Genomic DNA, 20,884 nt, shown 5'->3' with positions numbered 1-20,884 from the left:
TAGGGACACACAAACAAACACACACAGTGAGGCAAACAGAGGGACACATACACTGCAAGATACAGTTGCATACAGATAAGCAGTGGCACAGGTAAACACCCAAATGTACACATACATACAAAAGAGTGGCAAGGGGATATACGCAGGAAGACACACAGATAAACTGGCACTAGTACAGAGGGAGTGAGAGGGGGAGCATTGGATGGAGAGTGTAGAGGGGTAGAGAGGGAGCTTGAAGGGCAGATGGCTTTAGTGGTGGAAAAGATTTTAGGGAGAGAAAGCAAAAAGTTAGCAAAGCGAGTGGAACAGGGGCAGTAAGGGTTTAGTGAGGGCAATGGTTGATTGAGGATGAGTGAAGACCGAACATGTACTCTTTGACTGAGGAGGATGTTCAGAAGTTGGATGAAATGGGCTTGGACTTGCCTGACATGGAGAATTAAATATGGAATGTCTTCACTGTAGTATAGACAACAGAGGTAGTAGTTTAGGAGGACACAGTGGTACAGGTGTGAATGATTAATATATAACCACTTGGTGGACCTTCTTTCAGGAATGAAAATCTCCCTGAGAAGTTGAGTGGATAATTTTACTTGATGGACAGGGCCACCTGCAATTGAACCCACCCCTCCCCTGCAAGTCCAGCATCCCTCCCTTCCTCTGCTCCCCCTATGGATCCAGCATTTTTCCATCCCCCTGCCAGTTCTCCAAATGCATGGTGAGACACTGGCAGAGGCAGATGAAAACAAGCTGCCTTCAACTGGGCCCATCAGAGCCTTTCATCTGCTCTGTCTCTCCCACAAACAATTGCATCAGAGAGGCACAATGCAGCAGAAGAAAGACCCTTGGGCTGGCTGGAGGCAGCCTGTTTTCACCGCTGCTTCTGCTAGTGACCTACTATGCATTTGGAAGACCTTTGGGAATGGGGACTGGAGAGATGCTGGAAACAATGCAGAGAGCACGATGATGGAGAGGTGCTGGACCTGCAGGGGAGGGGATGCTGGATTTGGGGGGGGGGGGGGAGCAGAGGGAAGAGAGAGAGAGACCTGGAGCAAAGGGGAGGGGGGATGAGAAGATGCTAGATGCTGGATTTGGTGGGGGGTGAGAGGGAAGAAAGACCTGGAGCAAAGGGAAGGGGGAAGAGAAGGGGAGCGATACTGGATATGAAGGGGGGAAACAAAGTGAGTGAGAGAGATAGAGTGACCCGGAGCAAAGGGGGAGGGGAGATGCTTTCCCTGGGGGAGAAGCAAAGGGAAGAGAGAGAGAGGGAGGGTGGGGGGAATAAAGGGAAGAGAGGGAGAGAAATGCTAGATTGTGAGGTAGCAGAGGGGAGAGAGAGGGAGGAGATGTTGGCCCAATGGAGGAAGGGAGGGAGGGAGGAAGGGAGAAAGAGAGAGATACCTGATGATGTGAGTGCAGTAGGAAGAGAAGAGAGAGGGGAGAAGCTGGACATGAGGAGAGACAGGGACATAGAGAAGAGATTCTGGGCATGGAGGGAGCATAGGAACAGGGACACGGGGGGCAATGTTGGACATAAGGGGAGTAATAAGGACATTGAGAAGACAGATGCTGAACATGATGGGAGGATAGGGACAGGGACACAGAAGAGATATGCTGGATGATGGAAAGGTGGATGGTAAACAGAGAGAGAGAGGGAGGAAACGTCAAAAGGACAGGAGACCCTGGGAAGAGTTAATGAAAAACAAAAAAACAAAGAAAAGCAGGTAAGAGACACTTGGACCAAAGCAATGCTCAGACAACAAAGGTAGAAGCAAGTATTTTTTTTTCTGAATTTATTAATTGTAATACGTCAGATTTGAGAAAAGTGTATCTCTGATATCTTACATGTCAATTTCTTTGACAGGTTGTCTGCGTAACCCTAGTAGCACTCTAGAAATGTTAAGTAGTAGTAGTAGTTTGCTTTTTGCAGGGTTTGTTTACTGAAGCTCTGAAGGGATTCTTCCCCCACCTCCCAGGTCATCCTATTCCCTTTATCATTTTCATCACCCTTCTCTGTACCTTTTCTAATTCTGCTATATCTTTTTTTGCACACAGTATTTGAGGTGCACCATAGAACAATACAAAGGCATTATAACAGTCTCATTTTTGTTTTCCATTCCTTTCCTAATAATTCCTAAAATTTTATTTGCTTTCTTAGCTGCGGCTGCACACTGAGCATGGGGCTTCAACGTATCATCAACAATGACACCTAGATCCTTTTCCTGGGCTATGACTCCTAATGTGGAACCTTGCACCACGTAGCTATGGTTTGTGTTCCTCTTTCCCACACACATCACTTTGCATTTGCTCATATTAAACATCATCTGCCATTTGTATGCCCATTCTCCCAGTCTCGTAAGGTCCTCTTGCAATTTTCACAATCCTCTTGCGATTTAACAACTTTGAATAGCTTTGTGCCATCAGAAAATTAAATTATCTCATCAGTTATTCCCTTCTGTAGATCATTTATAAATATGTTAAAAAGCAACGGTCCCAACACAGATCCCTGGGGAACCCCACTATCTACCCTTCTCCATTGAGAATACTGACCATTTAACCTTATTCTCTGTTTTCTGTCTTTTAAACAGTTCTTAATTCACAATAGGACAGTACTCCTATCCCATGCCTTTCTAATTTCCTCAGGAATCATTCATGAGATACTTTGTCAAATGCCTTTTGAAAATCCAAATACACACCGTCTCACTTTATCCACATGTTTATTCGCCCCTTTCAAAGAAATGTAGTAGATTGGTGAGGCAAGATTCCCTTGAATAAATCCATGTTGGCTTTATCTCACCAATCCATGCTTAGATATGTGCTCTGTAAGTTTATTCTTTATAATAGTCTCTACCATTTTCCCTACACCAACATCAGGCTCACCGGTCTATAATTTCCCAGATCACCTCTGGAACCCTTTTTAAAAACTGTCATTACATTGTCCACCCTCCAGTCTTGAGGAATTTCAGTAGGATTTGAGTTCATTTCCTGGAAAAATAGCCTGAAGGGAGTTTGTATGTGTAACAGTTACAAACAGTTACAAACCAAAACAGCAAACAGGGTGAGTGTTGCTGACAGAGTCTGTGTTATTGTTTCAGTAGACTGAATATGCATGATAAAGGATGGAAAGAGTTGTATAAACTAGATTCTTAGAGAAAGGATGTCAATCCTAGCCTTAGGGCTTATAGGAAATCTTGTCATTCTGTGTCAGTGGTAAAGCCCATCATGCCTTACATCCTGTCTGCAATGATGGTCACTCCTGGTTACAAGGTGACCCCAAAAGGTGGTCAGATTCCATGTTGTTTAACCAACTGGTGGTTTTCTCCCGTTTATCTTATCAATGCTTTATGGATGTTATTCTCCAGAAAGGGGAGTCATACACAACTTATAAGGTCTACATGAATGCGGGATAGTGCTGCTGTTCTTAGAGCAAGGGTAAACAATGAAAGCACCAAATAGGTAAGGTCTGGGTTAAAAGGAGAAGTCTACCCCCATATCAGTTTATATATGCTAATCTACAGAAAGCAGTGTCATATGCACGTTAAAAGGCATGCATGAATAGGGAACAGTGTTGCCATCCCTGGAACATGAGAACAAAAGGAGTATATATATTTTTGAACAGTGAGTGACATCTCCCCGGTCACCAGATGATGAAATCCAGCAATTAAGGGCCACTGTCCCTACCAGCACAGAGGACTTTGTAATACACCACCAAAAGAAGAAAACACAGATCTGCAGGGAGCACATACCTTATGTTTTGGCACACTACAAATTGAAGTATACTACAGGTAGCAGTGGTGCAGTGAGTCAGTGCTATTGAACTCCATTGTGCATGTAGAAATAGGACTAATAGAGCAGTGTCTGTCTGTAGAGATAAAAACCTATCGAATAGTTTTCAACAAAGGCAGTGACCATTTTCCCACAAGAAAGCACAGACCTGGAGGGTGAGTTGTTGTCTGATGTTGGTGCCGGTAGATGGGTATTACAGAGGCTAGCTAACCTCAATGAAGAATCTGATCAGAGCAGAATCAGTTTAACTGCAAGGGGCAAAGCCGCAGCTTTCACTCTACTGATATTGCAAAAGCCCCAAATATCCAGCAGCAGTGCAGCTAAATGTAGGGAAAGTGTTTGTATGAGGAACCAGTGCAGAGGGTATAACCCAAGCTAGCCTTCTGCCCATAGGCAGTTCTGTTCATCAGCTCTTGGTGCTATCGTTCTCACCATCACATAGCACGTGCAGCTGCAATGTGCTGTTGAGAATCAGTGCCAGGAGAAATGTACTTAGCAGCAGCCACAAAGCTGATGGGTATGTCAGCTGCCTGAAGATGCAAAACTACACCCCAGTGTTCCACGTGTGCGGTTCTCACTGCAGGAGGCAGGCCTGAATCTCTTAAAGTGTGCAAATGATAATTATTAGTATTTACTGGTGGGGAGGGATATGCAATGGAGCAGAACCTTAGCACAGGCAGAGTCACTGTGCCTGAGCCAGTGCCCACATACTGTTATCCACCAACTGTAGAGATAATTATCCTTAAAGTGTGCAAATGATTATTAGTGTTCATAGATGTGAAGGGAGGTGTCAGAGCTGGAGTAGAACTTTGGCACATGTAGAGTCACCTGAGCCAGGTCTCACAGTCACTGATGCTGGCACCGTGCCATAGGAGCACCTGTAATACATGGCATGGGCAGAGGTGTGAGCCGCAGGCTACAGAGTGGGGTCATACATGGGGTGGGTGTGCAAAGACTGCATGTGAAGTGGGGCATGCCCTCAGCAGCCAGTGTCAGGAGAGGGACATTGCACTGGCAAGATAGCACAAGAAGTCTGTCTGCGCTGTGCTATTAGGATAGGTTCATGGTACAGAGGCAGTGATGTTGCCTAGGACTATGAGAAGCCAAGGACAGTATTGACTGGATCCATAGCAGCCACCTTTTATGTTGCTGAGTGGCAGAGAACATGCAGTCTATCTGAGCAGAGAGCAGACCCATGTCATGTCACGGAAATGTTCTGTGTCACTTTAAAAAGCACAGTCATTGAGATGGTGCAAAGGGGGCTATTGGAGCCCCACAGTGGGCTAAGTCTGCAGTTTGGCAGGAAACTCTGAGTTGTTCATCCCCAGGCTCAGAGAGCAGGTGAGAATGACCATTCAAGGAATTAAAATGGGGGATGGTGGTGCTCAGTGCAGGTGAATGTGTAGGGACACCTCATTGAGGGTGGTCAGTGAGGCTCAGAAGAGTAGAGATCTGGAGATGGAGTCCATCAAGTCCTAAGCCATGCAGAAGATCAACATATTAGCTATCTTGTCACAGGAGCAAGATCGTTAGTGTGGGTCATGTCTCCAAGTCTCCTGACTCCACATGGCATCCGAGGGGTCCCTGTAGACTGCCCAGGGTATGAATACAATTCCCAGGAGTGGATCTCATTTGGAGCAAAAAGAAAGGAAAAGTGTTGTAAAGAACATACTTGATAGGAAAAATATAAAATAAAAATAAAGTTAAAACAGGAGGGTAGAAAGATCTATCCGCCTGGCAGGGTATGTAGAATAGACTGAGAGAGGAAGTGGACTGGCTCTTGGATGGGGATGGCTTGGATGGGGATGGCTTGCAATGTTCAAAGGGATCTTTTCAGAAGGTCTTTCTGAGCTACATGTAGCTGACTCATATATTTAAGTATAATTAACATTTTCTTTTTATCATCCCAGTACTGTAACACTATTAAATTCATGCCACAAAAAGCAAGTCTTAATATAATTCTATACTACTTTGTAGTATTTATGCAAATTGAATTACTATATTTAGTTAGTAAATTACTTTAGTGTAATAAAATGAATCCTTTTGGTCATACTAGAAAGAGGATTTTGATCAGTAAAAGATAAAGCCCACATAAAGCGAAATTGCTAAATCAGAATGTTGTTGTTTGCTAATTGGCATGTATCTCTTTGACAGGTTATAGCTGTCCGTCCAGTTTGCCGAATGGAGTTAGATCTCAGCAGTTCCCTGTATCAAGTGACATTAGTAGCCAGAGGAGACGCTACCATTCGCATAGCTCCATATCAAGCAATCATGTAACAGGTGAAAGCTCCTGCTGGCTTATTTTTAGGGGGATATATAAAAAATATATTTCAATTTTTAAGATAGCTCTGAGTTTCAAAATAACAGTGATGTGCTTATTGTTCTATATGAAATACTTATCTTTATCTACTTAATAAAAATTAAGGAATTGTTATTCAGTGTGGTTGTGCGCAGGAGAGTGTCCTGCTCACATTAACCACACAGAGTGGGCCGGCCACTGATATTCAGCGGCACTTAACCAGTCACAGCCAATGACTGCTGTGGAACTGCCCGATTAGTAGAGCTGTTGCAAGCTATGTGTGGGCAGTGCGGCCACACAGGGTGCGAGAGAGGCCTGTGCTTGGCTGTGATGCAGTGGGTAGGTTGGGACTGCTAGGGGATGTGTCGTGTGTCGTACAGGGAACATTTCCACCTAGGGATAGTCCTGCTAAGTAATCCCAGGATAGGCTGGGGGTGGAGCTGGGAGGAGCCAGTAGTAAGGTTGTGGCAGTACCCATATAGCTAAGCAGGCAGATAGGTCTACACAGAAGGCAGCCTGAGCTTTGCCCACATAGCTATGCAGGTGCGGGCCATGAATATCGACCAGCACTCACATAACTTCCAGGTTGGTATTTGATCTTCTTCCCTGAATATAGGCTAGCATTAAATATCTGGGCTTAAATCTGCCTATGGCTATAGTGGCGTAAAAACAGCTGACCACCTGGGCTGAATATTGGCTCATAAATTTCTTTGGGGTTTGCATTATTATAGTGAATCTTATCTACTGCAAATTAATAGCTTGTATGTTTGAAAGGGACATAGTCTGACATTGACGCAGTTTGAAAATATCTTACTACCAATGCTTTTTTTCTTTTACATTTTAAATAGAATGATTGCTTACTAACTTAGAAAAGCATAAATTACAGCAGATTGCTAATCATGGCTTACTTAAAAGACAGAAATATATAAAAACATAGAATTGCATTACATTACATTGTTTACTTATATTCCACGTATACCTGCTAAGTTCAATTTGGATAACATAATAAACAGAACTGGGAATAGTCCAGAGAATTATAGTATAATATAAACTTCCAACGGATAATGATGAAACTCAAATTTCTTGACCAAGATGTTGTTTAAATAATCATCGTTTCAATTTTTTCCTAAAGTTTAGATTTGAATTCAAGTATCTGAGATCCCTGGGTATACTGTTCCAGTGGTAACATACCAAGGATGGGGCAGTGGGGTCAGTCTGCCTCGGGTGTAGACAGCAAAGGGGTGCATGGAGCACATGTGCGGCTGTTGGCTCTGCCGGTCCTCTGCCTCCTCTGCCATTACTTCCTGTTTCGGGGCAGAGGGGGACCAGCAGAGCTAACAGCCATGTGTCTGCTCCGCTCAGCCCCTTGCTAGGAGGAAAGGTGATAGGGTGATGTGCTTTCAGAGGGGATGTGGCGCACCTTGGGAATGTGACACATCAGCGACCCGCCCTGGGTGGCAAACAAGCTATGAACGCCACTGCATGTCAGACACTTACTATTAAATATGTAAAGGAATATTTGACACATGTGGATGACAGAAAGTGCAGTATCATAGGATCTCTCAACTTAGTCAGCATGTCAACAGTAGGATGAGATACCAGTGAAAAAATATACTGTGGAGCAAAGCTGTATAAAAGTTTAAATGCCACTGTACAGATCTTAAACATTATTCTGGCTTTTATAGGCAACCAATGAGCTCTGATCAACAAAGGAGTCACTCTATTATATTTTCCTGCTGAGTAGGCCAGCCTAACTGCCGTATTTTGAACCATTTGCAATTTCCTCAAAAGTGATTTATTACATCCTACATAAAATAAATTACAAGCTGACTTAAAACTAAAGATTGGATTGATAGTTTAAATTGAGAACATTCAAAACAATTTCAAATTCATTTCAAACATCTTAAGCATGAAAAGGTTTTCTTTGAAAGTTGAGCAATATGTCTAACAAATGATAAAATACTATTCAAAATTATACCTAAGACATTCATCTGAGAAACCAATGGGAAGTTAGTTGTATTTATATTAAGCTTTGGTAAAGAGCAATCTGACATGATGGATGAGAAATAAAAAATTTAGTTTTCTCAATATTCAACTTTAACTGATGTGTAATTATCCATTTTCAACCATATTAACACAATATTCTGCTTTAGCCCTTGGATCAGGAATATGAAGTAATAAAGTAACATCATCAGCATAGATAATCTTTATTGTATAGAATCTAGAAGCAAGAATAACAATCAACTCAATCAAATATAATAAAACCTGATGATCCACAACATCAAATGCAGCGTCCAAGTCAAATTGAATTAAAAGAACTTGGCAACCTATACTCAACCAGGCTCTAACCTCTGCTACCAATGTACCCAGGACTGTTTCTGTACTATAATCCCTCCTAAAGCCAGATTCAGAAGAGTGTAAAATATAACGTGCATCTAAATATTTAATAAATTGTGAAGTGACTGTTGCTTCCATAATTTTGGCAAATAGGGGAACTGAAGCAACTGAACAATAGTTGGACACTATTGATGATTTCTCCAACAACCTTTTTGGAATTGGGTTAAGAATGATATGACCCAAGTAGTCAGAGAAGATACCTTGCTTGAAACCCGAGTTTAACTAATTTGTTAAATGTTCCACAAAAACAGATGAAGATGATTTAAAAGATGTACAAGACACTTGTCTAAATAGCACTGTGATGATGAATACGATTGCAGAAGGTTTTTAGTAACATCAGGTTCGACTAGTATAAAGGAGTTCCAAACTCTGTCTACAGGAATATCATTTTCATGAGAATTAGTAATATTCAAATAATCATTTAAGGCAGTTAAACTTAGTGGAGGTAATGTGACTCTTATCAATCTTTTCTTTTAAAAAATTGGCCAGATCTTGTGCTGATGGAGCACAACCATCTTCCGATTGAATCAAATTGGAAGGATTAGTTAATCCATTATTAACTCTGAAAAGAGCTCTTGTATTGAGGGCCACAGTTCCAATTAAACTATTATTATTATTATTAGCATTTGTATAGCACTACCAGATGCACACAGCGCTGAACACCTGATACAAAGAGACATTCCCTGCTCAAAAGAGCTTACAATCCAAATAATACAGACAGACAAGACAATCTAAATAATACAGACAGACACGGGTGAGGGAATGTGAATAATATTGTGAATAGTATTATTTCTTGACAGTTTGTAAAGATTTCTTATACATATATAGTAAAAAAAGAAGAAAGGCAGAAAAGTGGTGTGCATATTCAAATTAATAAAACATTACAAATTAATATAGCTATTGACTATTTGCAAGGTAGAAGGATTTTTTGAAAACTGCCCATCCTGTACATAGATAAAAGTAAGCATGTTGTTCCACCACACATGTTCTTTTACCTGCATTTTTTGCACAGGAATTCCCAGGACAAGCTGTATAAATTAGACCGTACCTTACATCAATCATTCATTATTTAGGAATGATTAAAAATAGGCTTGCATAGTCAGTTATAGATAATATAGGCCAACAGAATTTTACAGTATCAGAGCTATTGATTGGATCATGTCCAGAAATATTGACACTGTGGCTGCAGATGGGTTTCTTAGATTGGTATAAAAAGATACAATCCAAGGGAAAGAGAAATGAAGTTGAAATCAATTCTGAGTGTAACACCTCTTGTGAGTGTCCTTGGATTCGGTCTCAACCTGGTAGGAGTCTCCCTCAGACAGGCTCTGTCGGTCTGTTATATCCTTGGAACCTAGTGTTTCCACCTGTAGAAGAAAGGTGTTAGCAGGTAGGTTGGTAGGATATCCCTCCCTTATCCCCCAGAAAAATCCCCAAACACCACTGTGAACAAGGCTGGTTGAGATACTAAATAATTTGTTCAAATAGTGTAGTTATTTATTAGAGTAATAAAAAAAAAGAAAACTTTAACTTCATGAAGCCTGTTTGGTAAGCTTAATAACAACAACATATCTTAACCAGTACAATGTATACATCTCTGATTTAACCAGGTACTTGCATATTCTTTCCTATCTTGTTCCTATAGCTGATTTGGGCAGGCTAGAGTATATCTTTCTATCCCTTTGCTGAGGCTCCTCCCCTTAAATCTCACTCATAGCAGAAGGATGGCTAGACTGGTGGCTGCTAGAGATCCTGGAAGAATCTCATGGTCCTTAGCCAGACCATCCTTTGTAACTCTGCTGTCTGGTGGGTTGGGGGTGGCGGTAGACCCTATTGCTTCTCATTGTAGCTTTTCTGAGGCCACACACCTTCCTTCCATCCGGAGGGGCTACATCTCTGTCAATGGAACCCAAGGGTAGACTGTTCTTCCAGGGGCCCTCCAACTACTATGCCCCAAGCATCTCACCTGTGCTGCCTGGATCCATCAGCCTCTCTTGTGTTAGGGCCAGCAGCATCAGCAACAACAGCAGTTTATGCAGGTACATTTTGATCCATATGTATTCCATGCTGCTGTCTGTTTCATGCAGAATTTTTATTTTGTTTGACTCAATTGCCTCTTTATCATACTACGCACCCCCCTCCAATTTGATCCATCCTTTCATTGCAGTATAATTTATACCCTGATAACACAGAGGGGCATTTCGAATGGGGAAGCCCATCTCTAAGGATGTCCCTGTGAAAGGGCGGGGAAACCCGTATTATTGAAACAAGATGGGTGTCCATCTTTTGTTTCGATAATACGGTTGGGGATGCCCAAATCTCAACATTTAGGTCGACTTTAGAGATGGTCGACCTAAATGTTGAGATGGTCCACCTTAGAGATGGGCGACCTCGGTTTTCGCTGATAATGGAAACTGAGGACGCCCATCTCAAAAATGACCAAATCCAAGCCATTTGGTCATGGGAGGAGCCAGCATTCATAGTGCACTGGTCCCCCCTCACATGCCAGGACACCAACCGGCAGGGCTTTTTTTGAGGGGGTACTTGGGGGTACTGAGTACCGGCACCTTTTCCATTGACTGCTAAAATTGACCCATGGTCCCCAAGTTTTAATGAAAGAGCTCAGGCCCTACACACCAATTCTGCCTTGTCATAGATTCTGTGACTGGTTGCAGGGGGCCAGGCTATTGTGGGGTGGGGGTCCCTCAATGATCACCCCACCCCTGAAGAGTTGCCTGGCATTTGAGTACCGGTACTTTTTTCACTAGAAAAAACACACTGCCAACCGGGCACCCTAGGGGGCACTGCAGTGGACTTCACAAATTGCTCCCAGGTACATAGCTCCCTTACCTTGGATGCTGAGCCCCCCAACCCCCCCCCCCCAAACCCGCTACCCACAACTGTACAACACTACCATAGCCCTTAAAGGGTAAAGAGGGGCACCTAGATGTGGGTTTCGGGTGGGTTTTGGAGGGCTCCCATTTACCACCACAAGTGTAACAGGTAGTGGGGGATGGGCTTGGGTCCGTCTGCCTGAAGTGCACTGCAGTACCCACTAAAAACTGCTCCAGGGACCTGCATACTGCTGTGATGGAGCTGGGCATGACATTTGAGGTTGGGTGGGAGGGGGTTGGTGACCACTGGGGGAGTAAGGGGAGGTGATCCCTGATTCCCTCTGGTGGTCATCTGGTCAGTTCGGGCACCTTTTCTAGGCTTGGTCGTGAAAAAAATTGGACCAAGTAAAGTTGGCCAAGTGCTCGTCAGGGATGCCCTTCTTTTTTCCATTATTGGCCGAGGACGCCCATCTGTTAACCACGCTCCCGTCCCGCCTTCGGTACACTGCCGACATGCCCCCAATTAACTTTGGTCGTCCTCACGATGGAAAGCAGTTGAGGATGCCCAAATTCAGCTTTTGATTATGCCGATTTGGGCGACCCTGAGAGAAGGACGCCCATCTCCCGATTTGTGTCGGAAGATGGGCGTCCTTCTCTTTCGATTATGCCGCTGATAGTGTCCCATTATTTGTCCTCCTTCCACCAGGTTTTTGAGATACCTATTATATCTACCTTTTCATTTAGTACTATATACTCTAACTTTCTCATCTTTTTTTAGGCTTCTGGCATTTGCATATTGGCATTTGAAAATGTGTTTTTTCCTTGCATCTACAAGCTACTTAGAAGTTGTCAGAGATAGTTTGCAACCTTTGCTCTGTTCTACCCTTAAACACTCCTGGTTTCTTTCACCTTTGTTGAAACCTCTCGATTGGGATTCCCTAAATTGACCTGTTATAATAGTACCCTTCAAGGATACCTCACTCTGAACCATGCACTCCTGAGCCGACTGTTGTCTTCCTTCCTCCAGATCTAATTTAAAAGTTGCTCTATCTCCTTTTTAAATGCTTGTGCCAGCAGCCTAGTTCCATTCTGGTTAAGGTGGAGTCCATCATTTCTGAATAGGCTCCCCCTTCCCAGTTCCTAAAAATCTAAATCTCTCCTCCTTGTACCATCATCTCATCCATGCATTGAGACTTCACAGCTCACACCTTCCTCTTGGATCCTGTGTGTTGAACAGGGAACACTTCTGAACGTGCTACTCTGGAGGTTCTGGATTTTAGCTTTCTTACTAGGAACCTAAATCTGGTTTCCAGAATCTCCCTCTCTCATTTTCCTATGTCATTGATACCCACATGTACCAAGACAGCCAGATCCTCCCCAGCACTTTCTAAAATCTTATCTGTGTGATGCATAAGATCTGCCACCTTTGCACCAGGCAGGCAAGTAACCAAATGATTTTCATGTCCACCAGCCACCCATCTATCTACATGCCTAATGAGTGAATCTACAACTAATACAGCCATCCTAACCCTTCCCTTCTGGGAAGAAACCCTTGGAGATACATCCTCAGTGTAAGAGGATATTGCATCCCTGGGGGACAGGTCCTGTCTATAGGACCACTTCCTGCCTCTCCAAGTTGATGCTCTCTCTTCAGGTGACCTCTCTCTTCCATGGCAGTACAGAGGTTGCCAGATTGTAGGTGGGACTTCTCTACTTTGTCCATGTAGGCCTCCTCTATATACCTCTGACTGCCTTAGCTCCTCTAAGTCTGCTACTTTAACCTCCAAGGATCGGACCCATTGTTTGAGTCCTAGGCATTCTTTGCACAGAGTAAACACATATGACCTCTTACCAACTGAGAGAGAATCAAAAATGTGACACTCAGTGTGAAATATTGGATAGCCCCCATCTCACTCCTGGACTGCTGTCTGCACCTTGTTATTGATAATTTCTGACTGTATCAACTAGGGCTGGTGCTGGGCTGGCCTGTGCAGTCTGAGTCCTGCATATAGCAATCCCGTCTAGGATGGGATGTAGAAAGCTTCAACAGAAACAGTACAGCACCGGGAAGACTTTTACAGTCTGTGTCCCACAAATGACACGATTGATTCGGAGTGACTGGAGTGGACTTTGATGGCAACTCCAGTAGTTGGGGTCAAGAAAACAGCAAGGCAAACAATCTGCAAACTCCAAGATGGAAAACAACGAAGCAGATCAGAAGGAAATGAAAATAAAGTTTGTTAATAAAATGGCATCTAGAGTATATTGCCCGACACAGGCTGCTACTGAGACGCGAGGGTGTGTGCCGGCTCCTGCATGTCATCAGCTGTTTTTTTGAACTTTAAGCCTGTGAGGAAAAACGTTTTTGTTTCTTGAGGATTTATGATTACTAGTACACATTTATTAGAAAACATTTATAGTAAGGATAATTGAGTAGCCCCTGAGACAGCCCTGCTGGGCGAAACACGACCTGTGTCGGGCAGTATACTCTAGATGCCATATTATTAATAAAGTTTATTTTCATTTCCTACTGATCTGCTTCGTTATTTTCCAACTCCAGTAGATGGAACATAAGGACAAAGCCGGGCAGACTTCTATGATCTATGTCTCAGAAACAACAAAGAAAGACCACGTTCAAGTATATAATATCACGTTCATTGTTGATTTAATCTTGAATTGAGAATGAATATGACTGTTGAGCAGACTGGATGGACCATTCAGGTCTTTATCTGCTGTCACTTACTATGTTAATATGTAACTTGCTAATGGAGTAGGAATTTGTAGACTGAAGTTGCCTATAATTGTTAGTTATATTCTAGGCTATGCTAATATTTATTGGGGGGGGTTATTATTTATATTATTTATATTATAATTTATAGGTTCCCCTCTATAGGTTTAAGTAGACTATTTCTAAGATCTAATTACTGGTTGATAGAAATGTCCTAATTATTTTTCTAGCCTTCTAATTGGTTTAAGAGCCTGTAAAGCAAAGATCAGGGCAGGGATGGGTGGGAGCTGGTGTGGATGGAAGGGAATTAAACTTTAAACTGAGATTTCCTGTTACTATCAGCTCTGCTCTGTAGTGATGCTATGGTAAACTCTAGAATAGTCCCTTAACTGCTAGCTTGTGGAACCATAATAGAAATTTTAAATGCTAAACAAATAAACAAACAAACAAATACCTTATTTCTTAAACTGCCTTTGCTAAATAAGCAAAGTAACTTGAAATAGAGACACTGAGATTATCTATTTAAGTCTAAGTCTACCTTTCCTCAAGTTTAAAAGCATTTTCCCAACAAATAACTTGCCAGTGAAGTTCTGTCCTGTTTTGGAATTCCTCTCACTGCTCCTCTTCCGGACAGAGAACTGAAGATCTGGCTTACTTATGTGCCTGTGATGCTTTGATGACTTACACTGCAACAGGGCCCTTTTCAACTTTCCTCTCTTATCAGCCACTGTGGCTTCATTGATAGATAACTGAACACTATCACAGTGTTTCTTACTTCCTGATAGGAAGACCTTTTGTAAAATATTCTCTGTAAAGGTAGCTTTTTCTAGCAAATAATTTAAAATAGAAATTCACAAGTATGACCCTACCTTGCTTTCTGATAGGTATTCCTTTTATTTTTAAATGCCTAAGCTATGCTGCAAACTACAGTTAAAACTCTACACTGAGGTTTCCTAAGACTATTAGCTCTGCTCTACATTGATGCTAGTCCCTTGTCTGTCCACTCTTCCCAAAGGAGTACCTCACCAGCTCCCACCTTTGGCTCTGAACAGGCTCTTTCTTGTTCCTATTCCCAAGCTGGGATCTCCTGCTTCCCACCTAGAGCACTCTTCCACTTCACGGTTACTGCTTGGACTAGCAGAAACATTTCCTTGGTTGAGCCTTAGTTTCTTGAACCCATCCAGGACACACTCCTCTCCACAAGAGTCCTGGTGGGGGTATAGGCGACCAAAGATCATGTGATCTCCCCAACATTTATTAACTCCACTCCTTACCTATTATCATCCAACAACGAGGAACATTTCCCTTAGCACTGTTCCCTCAAACACTCTCCTTGGGACTGGGCTTCTCGTTCTCCCATTACAACCAGTTTTTCTCCCCCCAGTGACTCTAGGGAGTCTGGTTCAGAAAGAAGATCACTTGCTGAATCAGTGCTGCAGGAACAGCTTTAGTTGTTTCACCCAGAAAGGATGGGTTATGGACAGGAGAAACTGTAAATATGTACATACTGTGGGATTTACAAAATTGAACTAGAGGATTTATACCATATCCCTGAGTTTGGCACTGGCATACTTGTATAGACTATCTTGATGGATTAAATTGATTTAATTCTACTTTCAAAGGATTGATGCTTCCAGAATACTGGAAATCTGGATGACCTAACTGTTGCAGAAGTTTCAGTAAAGTTTGAGTTTGGATTATAACGAAACACTGGATTGGAGTTTTCTTTGTTGCAATGTAGTGAAAGTGTTGCATTTTTGGACTACTAAAGTGAAGGAAAAGAAACCTGGCTAACACCCTATGGAGCTATCGGATTTTATCCGACCCCAACCTGCGCCCAGCTCAGAGGGTTGAGAGAGTGAAAGAAAACTGTTTGTCGCTTAGGTCAAGTGTACCCAACCCTGAGAGCTAGTAGTTGCCCGAGGATGCTGGTGTGAGAGTGAGACCCAGGTTACACTACAGTGATATCTAGAATAGTCCCTTAACTGCTAGCATATGGAACTACAATAGAGACTTTAAATGCTAAACAAACAAATAAAAAACTATTCCTTAAACTGCCTTTGCTAAATAAGCAGAATAACTTACAAATAATGACACTGTGATTACCTATTTAATTCTAAGTCTACCATTCCCCAATTTTAAAAGCAATTTCCCAGCAAACAAACTTACCAGTGAAAGTCTGTCCTGCTCTGGAAGTTCTCTCACAGCACCTCTTCTGGATGCACAGGGATGATAAAACCCTAGAATTAAACAAAAAAGAGCAGCACTAGGTGTCTGCAGCAACAAAACAGTACAATGCTCAAGCAGACACTGTAAAGTCCAAAACAAGTCTTTATTCAAGCAAATCCCAACATGGCCATGTTTCGCCAATAAGGCTGCATCAGGGGTAAACATAAAGAACTAACCAGGGTTTCATAGCCTTTGCCCTGGTAATGACACTTAACATCCAAGATGACTTGAATACAGCTTCTTACCAACGGAGGGCAGAGCAACCGCTTCACAATTCTGTATAGAAAGAATGGTGAAGTGTTTGCTCTGCCCTGGTTAGTTGTTTATGTTTACCCCTGATGAAGCCTTGTTGGCGAAACGTGGCCATGTTGGGATTTGCTTGAATAAAGACTTATTTTGGACTTTACAAAACCCTATAATTTACATGCATTCTTTTGAAATCTAGGTGCAGGTATTTATACCATCTCTAGGACTGTTGTAAAATAATGTCAGCACCAGCAATGTAGGCAAATGTTTTGCTACATATGATAGTATTTTAAAAAGAAAAGTAGGCACCTCCTTATAAATGATATTTGTGGAGAGTAATTCTATAACAGGGTGCTTAAAATAAGAGGGTAAGTAAGGCCTATTTAAAGCCTATTCTACAAAGAAATCTAGGCACCTGCTTAGGAGATGATTCCATAAGTGGGTGCCTCTGTTTATGTGAGAGCTTATTCTTTAATGGTATCTAAATAGTCACATAAATGCAGTAGGGATACACGTAACTTACATATTCTCTGTAAGTTATTTGTGTAAGTGGCAACCACACCCATTGTCTGCCCATTTACCCACTATACCACTTATTTGCACCCTTTCAGAATAGTGCTTAGGTGCCCTGCTGACACATTTGCATGTTATTGTCTATATTATAAAACATGACAACATCTCAATAGGAAGGTTAAGGATTTAGAAAATGTTGTTTATCAGAAATTGACTTTAAAAGAAATTGCCCCACTATAATGTATTCCTGTTTCACACTTCATTTCACTTGGTAACTCAAGTGCATCCAATTAGTTTTCTAGTAGGATGTAGAAAATAGGTTTCTCATTAGCTTTCTGAAGGTTGTTAAAAGAAAACCAACAAAGTGTTGAGACAAAAATGGTACATTTACTAGGCTAATGAATTTGTAAGATGATTTGTAAGCTGGCATGGCAGAGTGGCCTAGTGGTTAGCGTGGTGGACTTTGGTCCTGGGGAACAGGGTTCAATTCCCACTACAGGCACAGGCAGCTCCTTGTGACTCTGGGCAAGTCACTTAACCCTCCATTGCCCCAGGTACAAATAAGTACCTGTGTACAATATGTAAGCTGCACTGAACCTGCTATGAGTGGGATAGCACAGGTTACAAATGTAATAAAATAAATTAAAGGGTCTTAGCAGTCCTCAGATCTCACATCTTAAGCCATTCATTAGCTTCATAAATGTATGACCACTACCAACATTGATGCCTTTCTTTAATCTAGTTCCTGGGCATTATAAAACAGATGATGAGATACTCTGTGAAGTAATTCTGTAACAATGTGCCTTTATTTAGACCCCCAGAAGGTGCTTAATAGATGCATATTCTAGAAAAGAAAGTAGGTGCCTATTTTCCTTTATAGAATACTAACATAACCGGACTACTGCAGATATATATGTATTTACAGAATAATCTCAAACATCAATAGCAACAATCTTTCATGAGGTTCTTGCTAATCCCATATACAAACTACCTCCCATACATATGAAATTTACCATAGACCTCAGCGGTGTCACTTACTGAACTTAGACTTTTCAATCAGTAAGATTTATACACTCACCTCCTCATCGGTCTACCAGTAGAAACATTTTCATCTTTCATATTCAATTTTTCAAAAATTTTCAACTTCTTTTATATATATGTAAATAAATGTATTTTTCTCTTTAATACTTCAGTAAAGTTAGTTTTAGCAAAAATACTCATCTCCAGATGAAGACCATAATGATCAGTCAGGGGATTACTGAGAAATGTCAGCGCCATTTGAAGCAGGGGTTGTTCCTTGAAACAGCTCCAGGGCGAAACATAGTCTATGTTGGATTAAGTAATCCCCTGACTGATCATTATGGTCTTCATCTGGAGATGAGTATTTTTGCTAAAACTAACTTTACTGAAGTGTTAAAGAGAAAAATACATTTATTTACATATATATAAAAGGAGTTGAAAACGTTTTGAAAAATTTAATATGAATTGCACATATTTATGTATCTGACATGTACACACATGTGCATATATGGGTACTACTGCAGATATGTGTGCATTTACAGAATAGTGCATAGGTGGGAATCAGGTATATGCATGCATACGTGCATATATGCTAGAATTCAAAACATTTCACGTATAACTGCCATGTGAAAGTTAGCCAGGGCTTTTTTTGAGGGGGTACTGAATACCAGCACCTTTTTCATTGTCTGCTAAAATTGACCCACGGACCCCAAGTTTTAACGATAGAGCTCAGGCTCTACACACCAATTCTGTCTTGTCATAGATTCTGTGACTGGTTGCAGGGGGCCTGGCTATTATGGGGTGGGTCCCTCAGTGATTACCCCACTTCTGAAGGGTGGCCTAGCATTTGAGTACCGGCACCTTTATTGCTAGAAAAAACACACTGAGGTTAGCACCTACTTGATAGAATTATCTCCTACTGTACATATCTGTTTTTATTAGAGAAAGACATACATTGTATTTTCTAAACATTATATAATTGGTTTTCTGTATTCATATTTTATAGGCACATTGAAAAGAAGTGTCAGTGCCTCTGGAGGTGAAAGACAAAATCAAACAAAGTATGTATGATGTGAAGACTTAAAGTGCTTGGCTCAGCAGTACTTTCGGTTTCAACGGATAGTAGCATAGTACCTTCCAAGATCAAATATGATTGGGTTATTTAGTACTGTATGTTACATTTAAAAAAATATGTCAGTTGCTGGGGATGTGTTTGGCCCAAAAAATGTATCTCATTTTCTTATTTCTTAAAATGTTCCTGATTTTCATACATTTTCAAGCTTCAAATCTGCAAATTATACGAAAGGCACCAACAAAGTAATTTTATAAGGCATCATCTTAAGTTAAGGTGGCAAGAACATACATTAACGGTGGTATTCTATGAACACATACACTTGTAAATAACAATAATATGATTACACACTCCTCTGTAAGAACAGAAATATCTTTGAGAGTATATACTTTACAGGTAGACATTCCCATGGATGGAGTGTGGTTGGGGTGCAACCTTACATGTTTAACTTTATATTATGCTTATATCTGTCAAATCTAGGTGGCAGTATTTATACCAGCTCTATAGCTGATGTGCACACTCTCAACTAATAACATATGTGAATATATACTTCGTTACACTACTATTCTAGTGTGTCACATAAATACATAGGTCCCCATTTTCAGACATAAGTCTGGAAGATAGCTTATCCCCTCCTATTTGTATCTTCCCTTGCTATCATATAAGTACATAAGTAATGCCACACTGGGAAAAGACCAAGGGTCCATCGAGCCCAGCATCCTGTCCACGACAGCAACCAATCCAGGCCAAGGGCACCTGGCAAGCTTCCCAAACGTACAAACATTCTATACATGTTATTCCTGGAATTGTGGATTTTTCCCAAGTCCATTTAGTAGTAGTTTATGGACTTGTTCTTTAGGAAACCGTCTAACCCCTTTTAAAACTCTGCTAAGCTAACCGCCTTCACCACGTTCTCCAGCAACGAATTCCAGAGTTTAATTATGCGTTGGGTGTCAGGTCTCAGTTTTTCCTCTCTTTGCTTTACTACTTTTTTTAGTGTGTAAGCCGCTCAGATGTAACTGGCAATGGGCGGGGTAGTAAACCGTCAATAAACTTGAAACTAGAAATTAAAATAAGCACCTACATTCCTTCATAGAGAAGGATCCAAATTGGCACCTGTTTCTAAAATTACCCTGCAAATGTGTGCCAAAATTGAACAGATAGGTGCCCAAATAACAGGGATTGTGCTACATTTGTGTCTGGCTAACACATAACTCGTTAAGTCAATATTCAGAACTTAACCAGCCATGGGTTGCCGCATAAAGATAGGACGGTGTTTTCTGCGGTCCCATTTATGTGGTTATCCTGGCTGGTTAAATGCTGACTCTGCCCCTGGAACACCCCCCAAAGTAGCTGGTTTTCACTTAGGCACCAACTGCTAATTGAAAAGCACTTTTCCAAAACTCACTCAGTCCATTTATTGTCAGTTTTGAGCTATGCGATTAATTTTGTTCATCAAGACGAGATTCATTTACTGTAGCTTTTCCTGTGCCAAAACTCACAAAGTCCATGGTATTTTAATGACTTTGGGCCCTGTTTATTAAGCCGTGCTACAGGCACGTTAGCATTTTTAGCACACTCTAACCATTAGTGTGCACTAACTATGTAGGCACCCACAATATTCCTATGGGCACTTTCACCCAAATACGCAATGTAACCAGTCAACGGCCATTTCTAGCCAGTTAAATCATTTTGAATATCAACCAGCTGATGTACAATTGTTAGAATTTTTTTTTTTGGTTCAGTGTAGTTTATATTCATTA

At 41.5% G+C, this 20,884-nt stretch overlaps 1 protein-coding gene across 3 annotated transcripts in view; it reads left to right on the top strand.

Moving 5' to 3' along the window:
- Positions 1 to 20,884, top strand: part of NEK10 (NIMA related kinase 10) — a 487,142-nt gene that overhangs the window by 371,699 nt on the left and 94,559 nt on the right. For all 3 annotated transcript variants that reach the window (XM_030205786.1, XM_030205778.1, XM_030205768.1), the window contains exons 29-30: positions 5,938 to 6,063; positions 19,056 to 19,110. In XM_030205786.1, the coding sequence (XP_030061646.1) occupies positions 5,938 to 6,063; positions 19,056 to 19,110 (181 nt within the window). The remainder of the gene's footprint in view (positions 1 to 5,937; positions 6,064 to 19,055; positions 19,111 to 20,884) is intronic.

The sequence above is a fragment of the Microcaecilia unicolor genome, chromosome 1 (assembly GCF_901765095.1).
Source record: "Microcaecilia unicolor chromosome 1, aMicUni1.1, whole genome shotgun sequence".
Lineage (NCBI taxonomy): Eukaryota > Metazoa > Chordata > Amphibia > Gymnophiona > Siphonopidae > Microcaecilia > Microcaecilia unicolor.
This window is presented reverse-complemented; position numbering and strand designations above follow the sequence as displayed.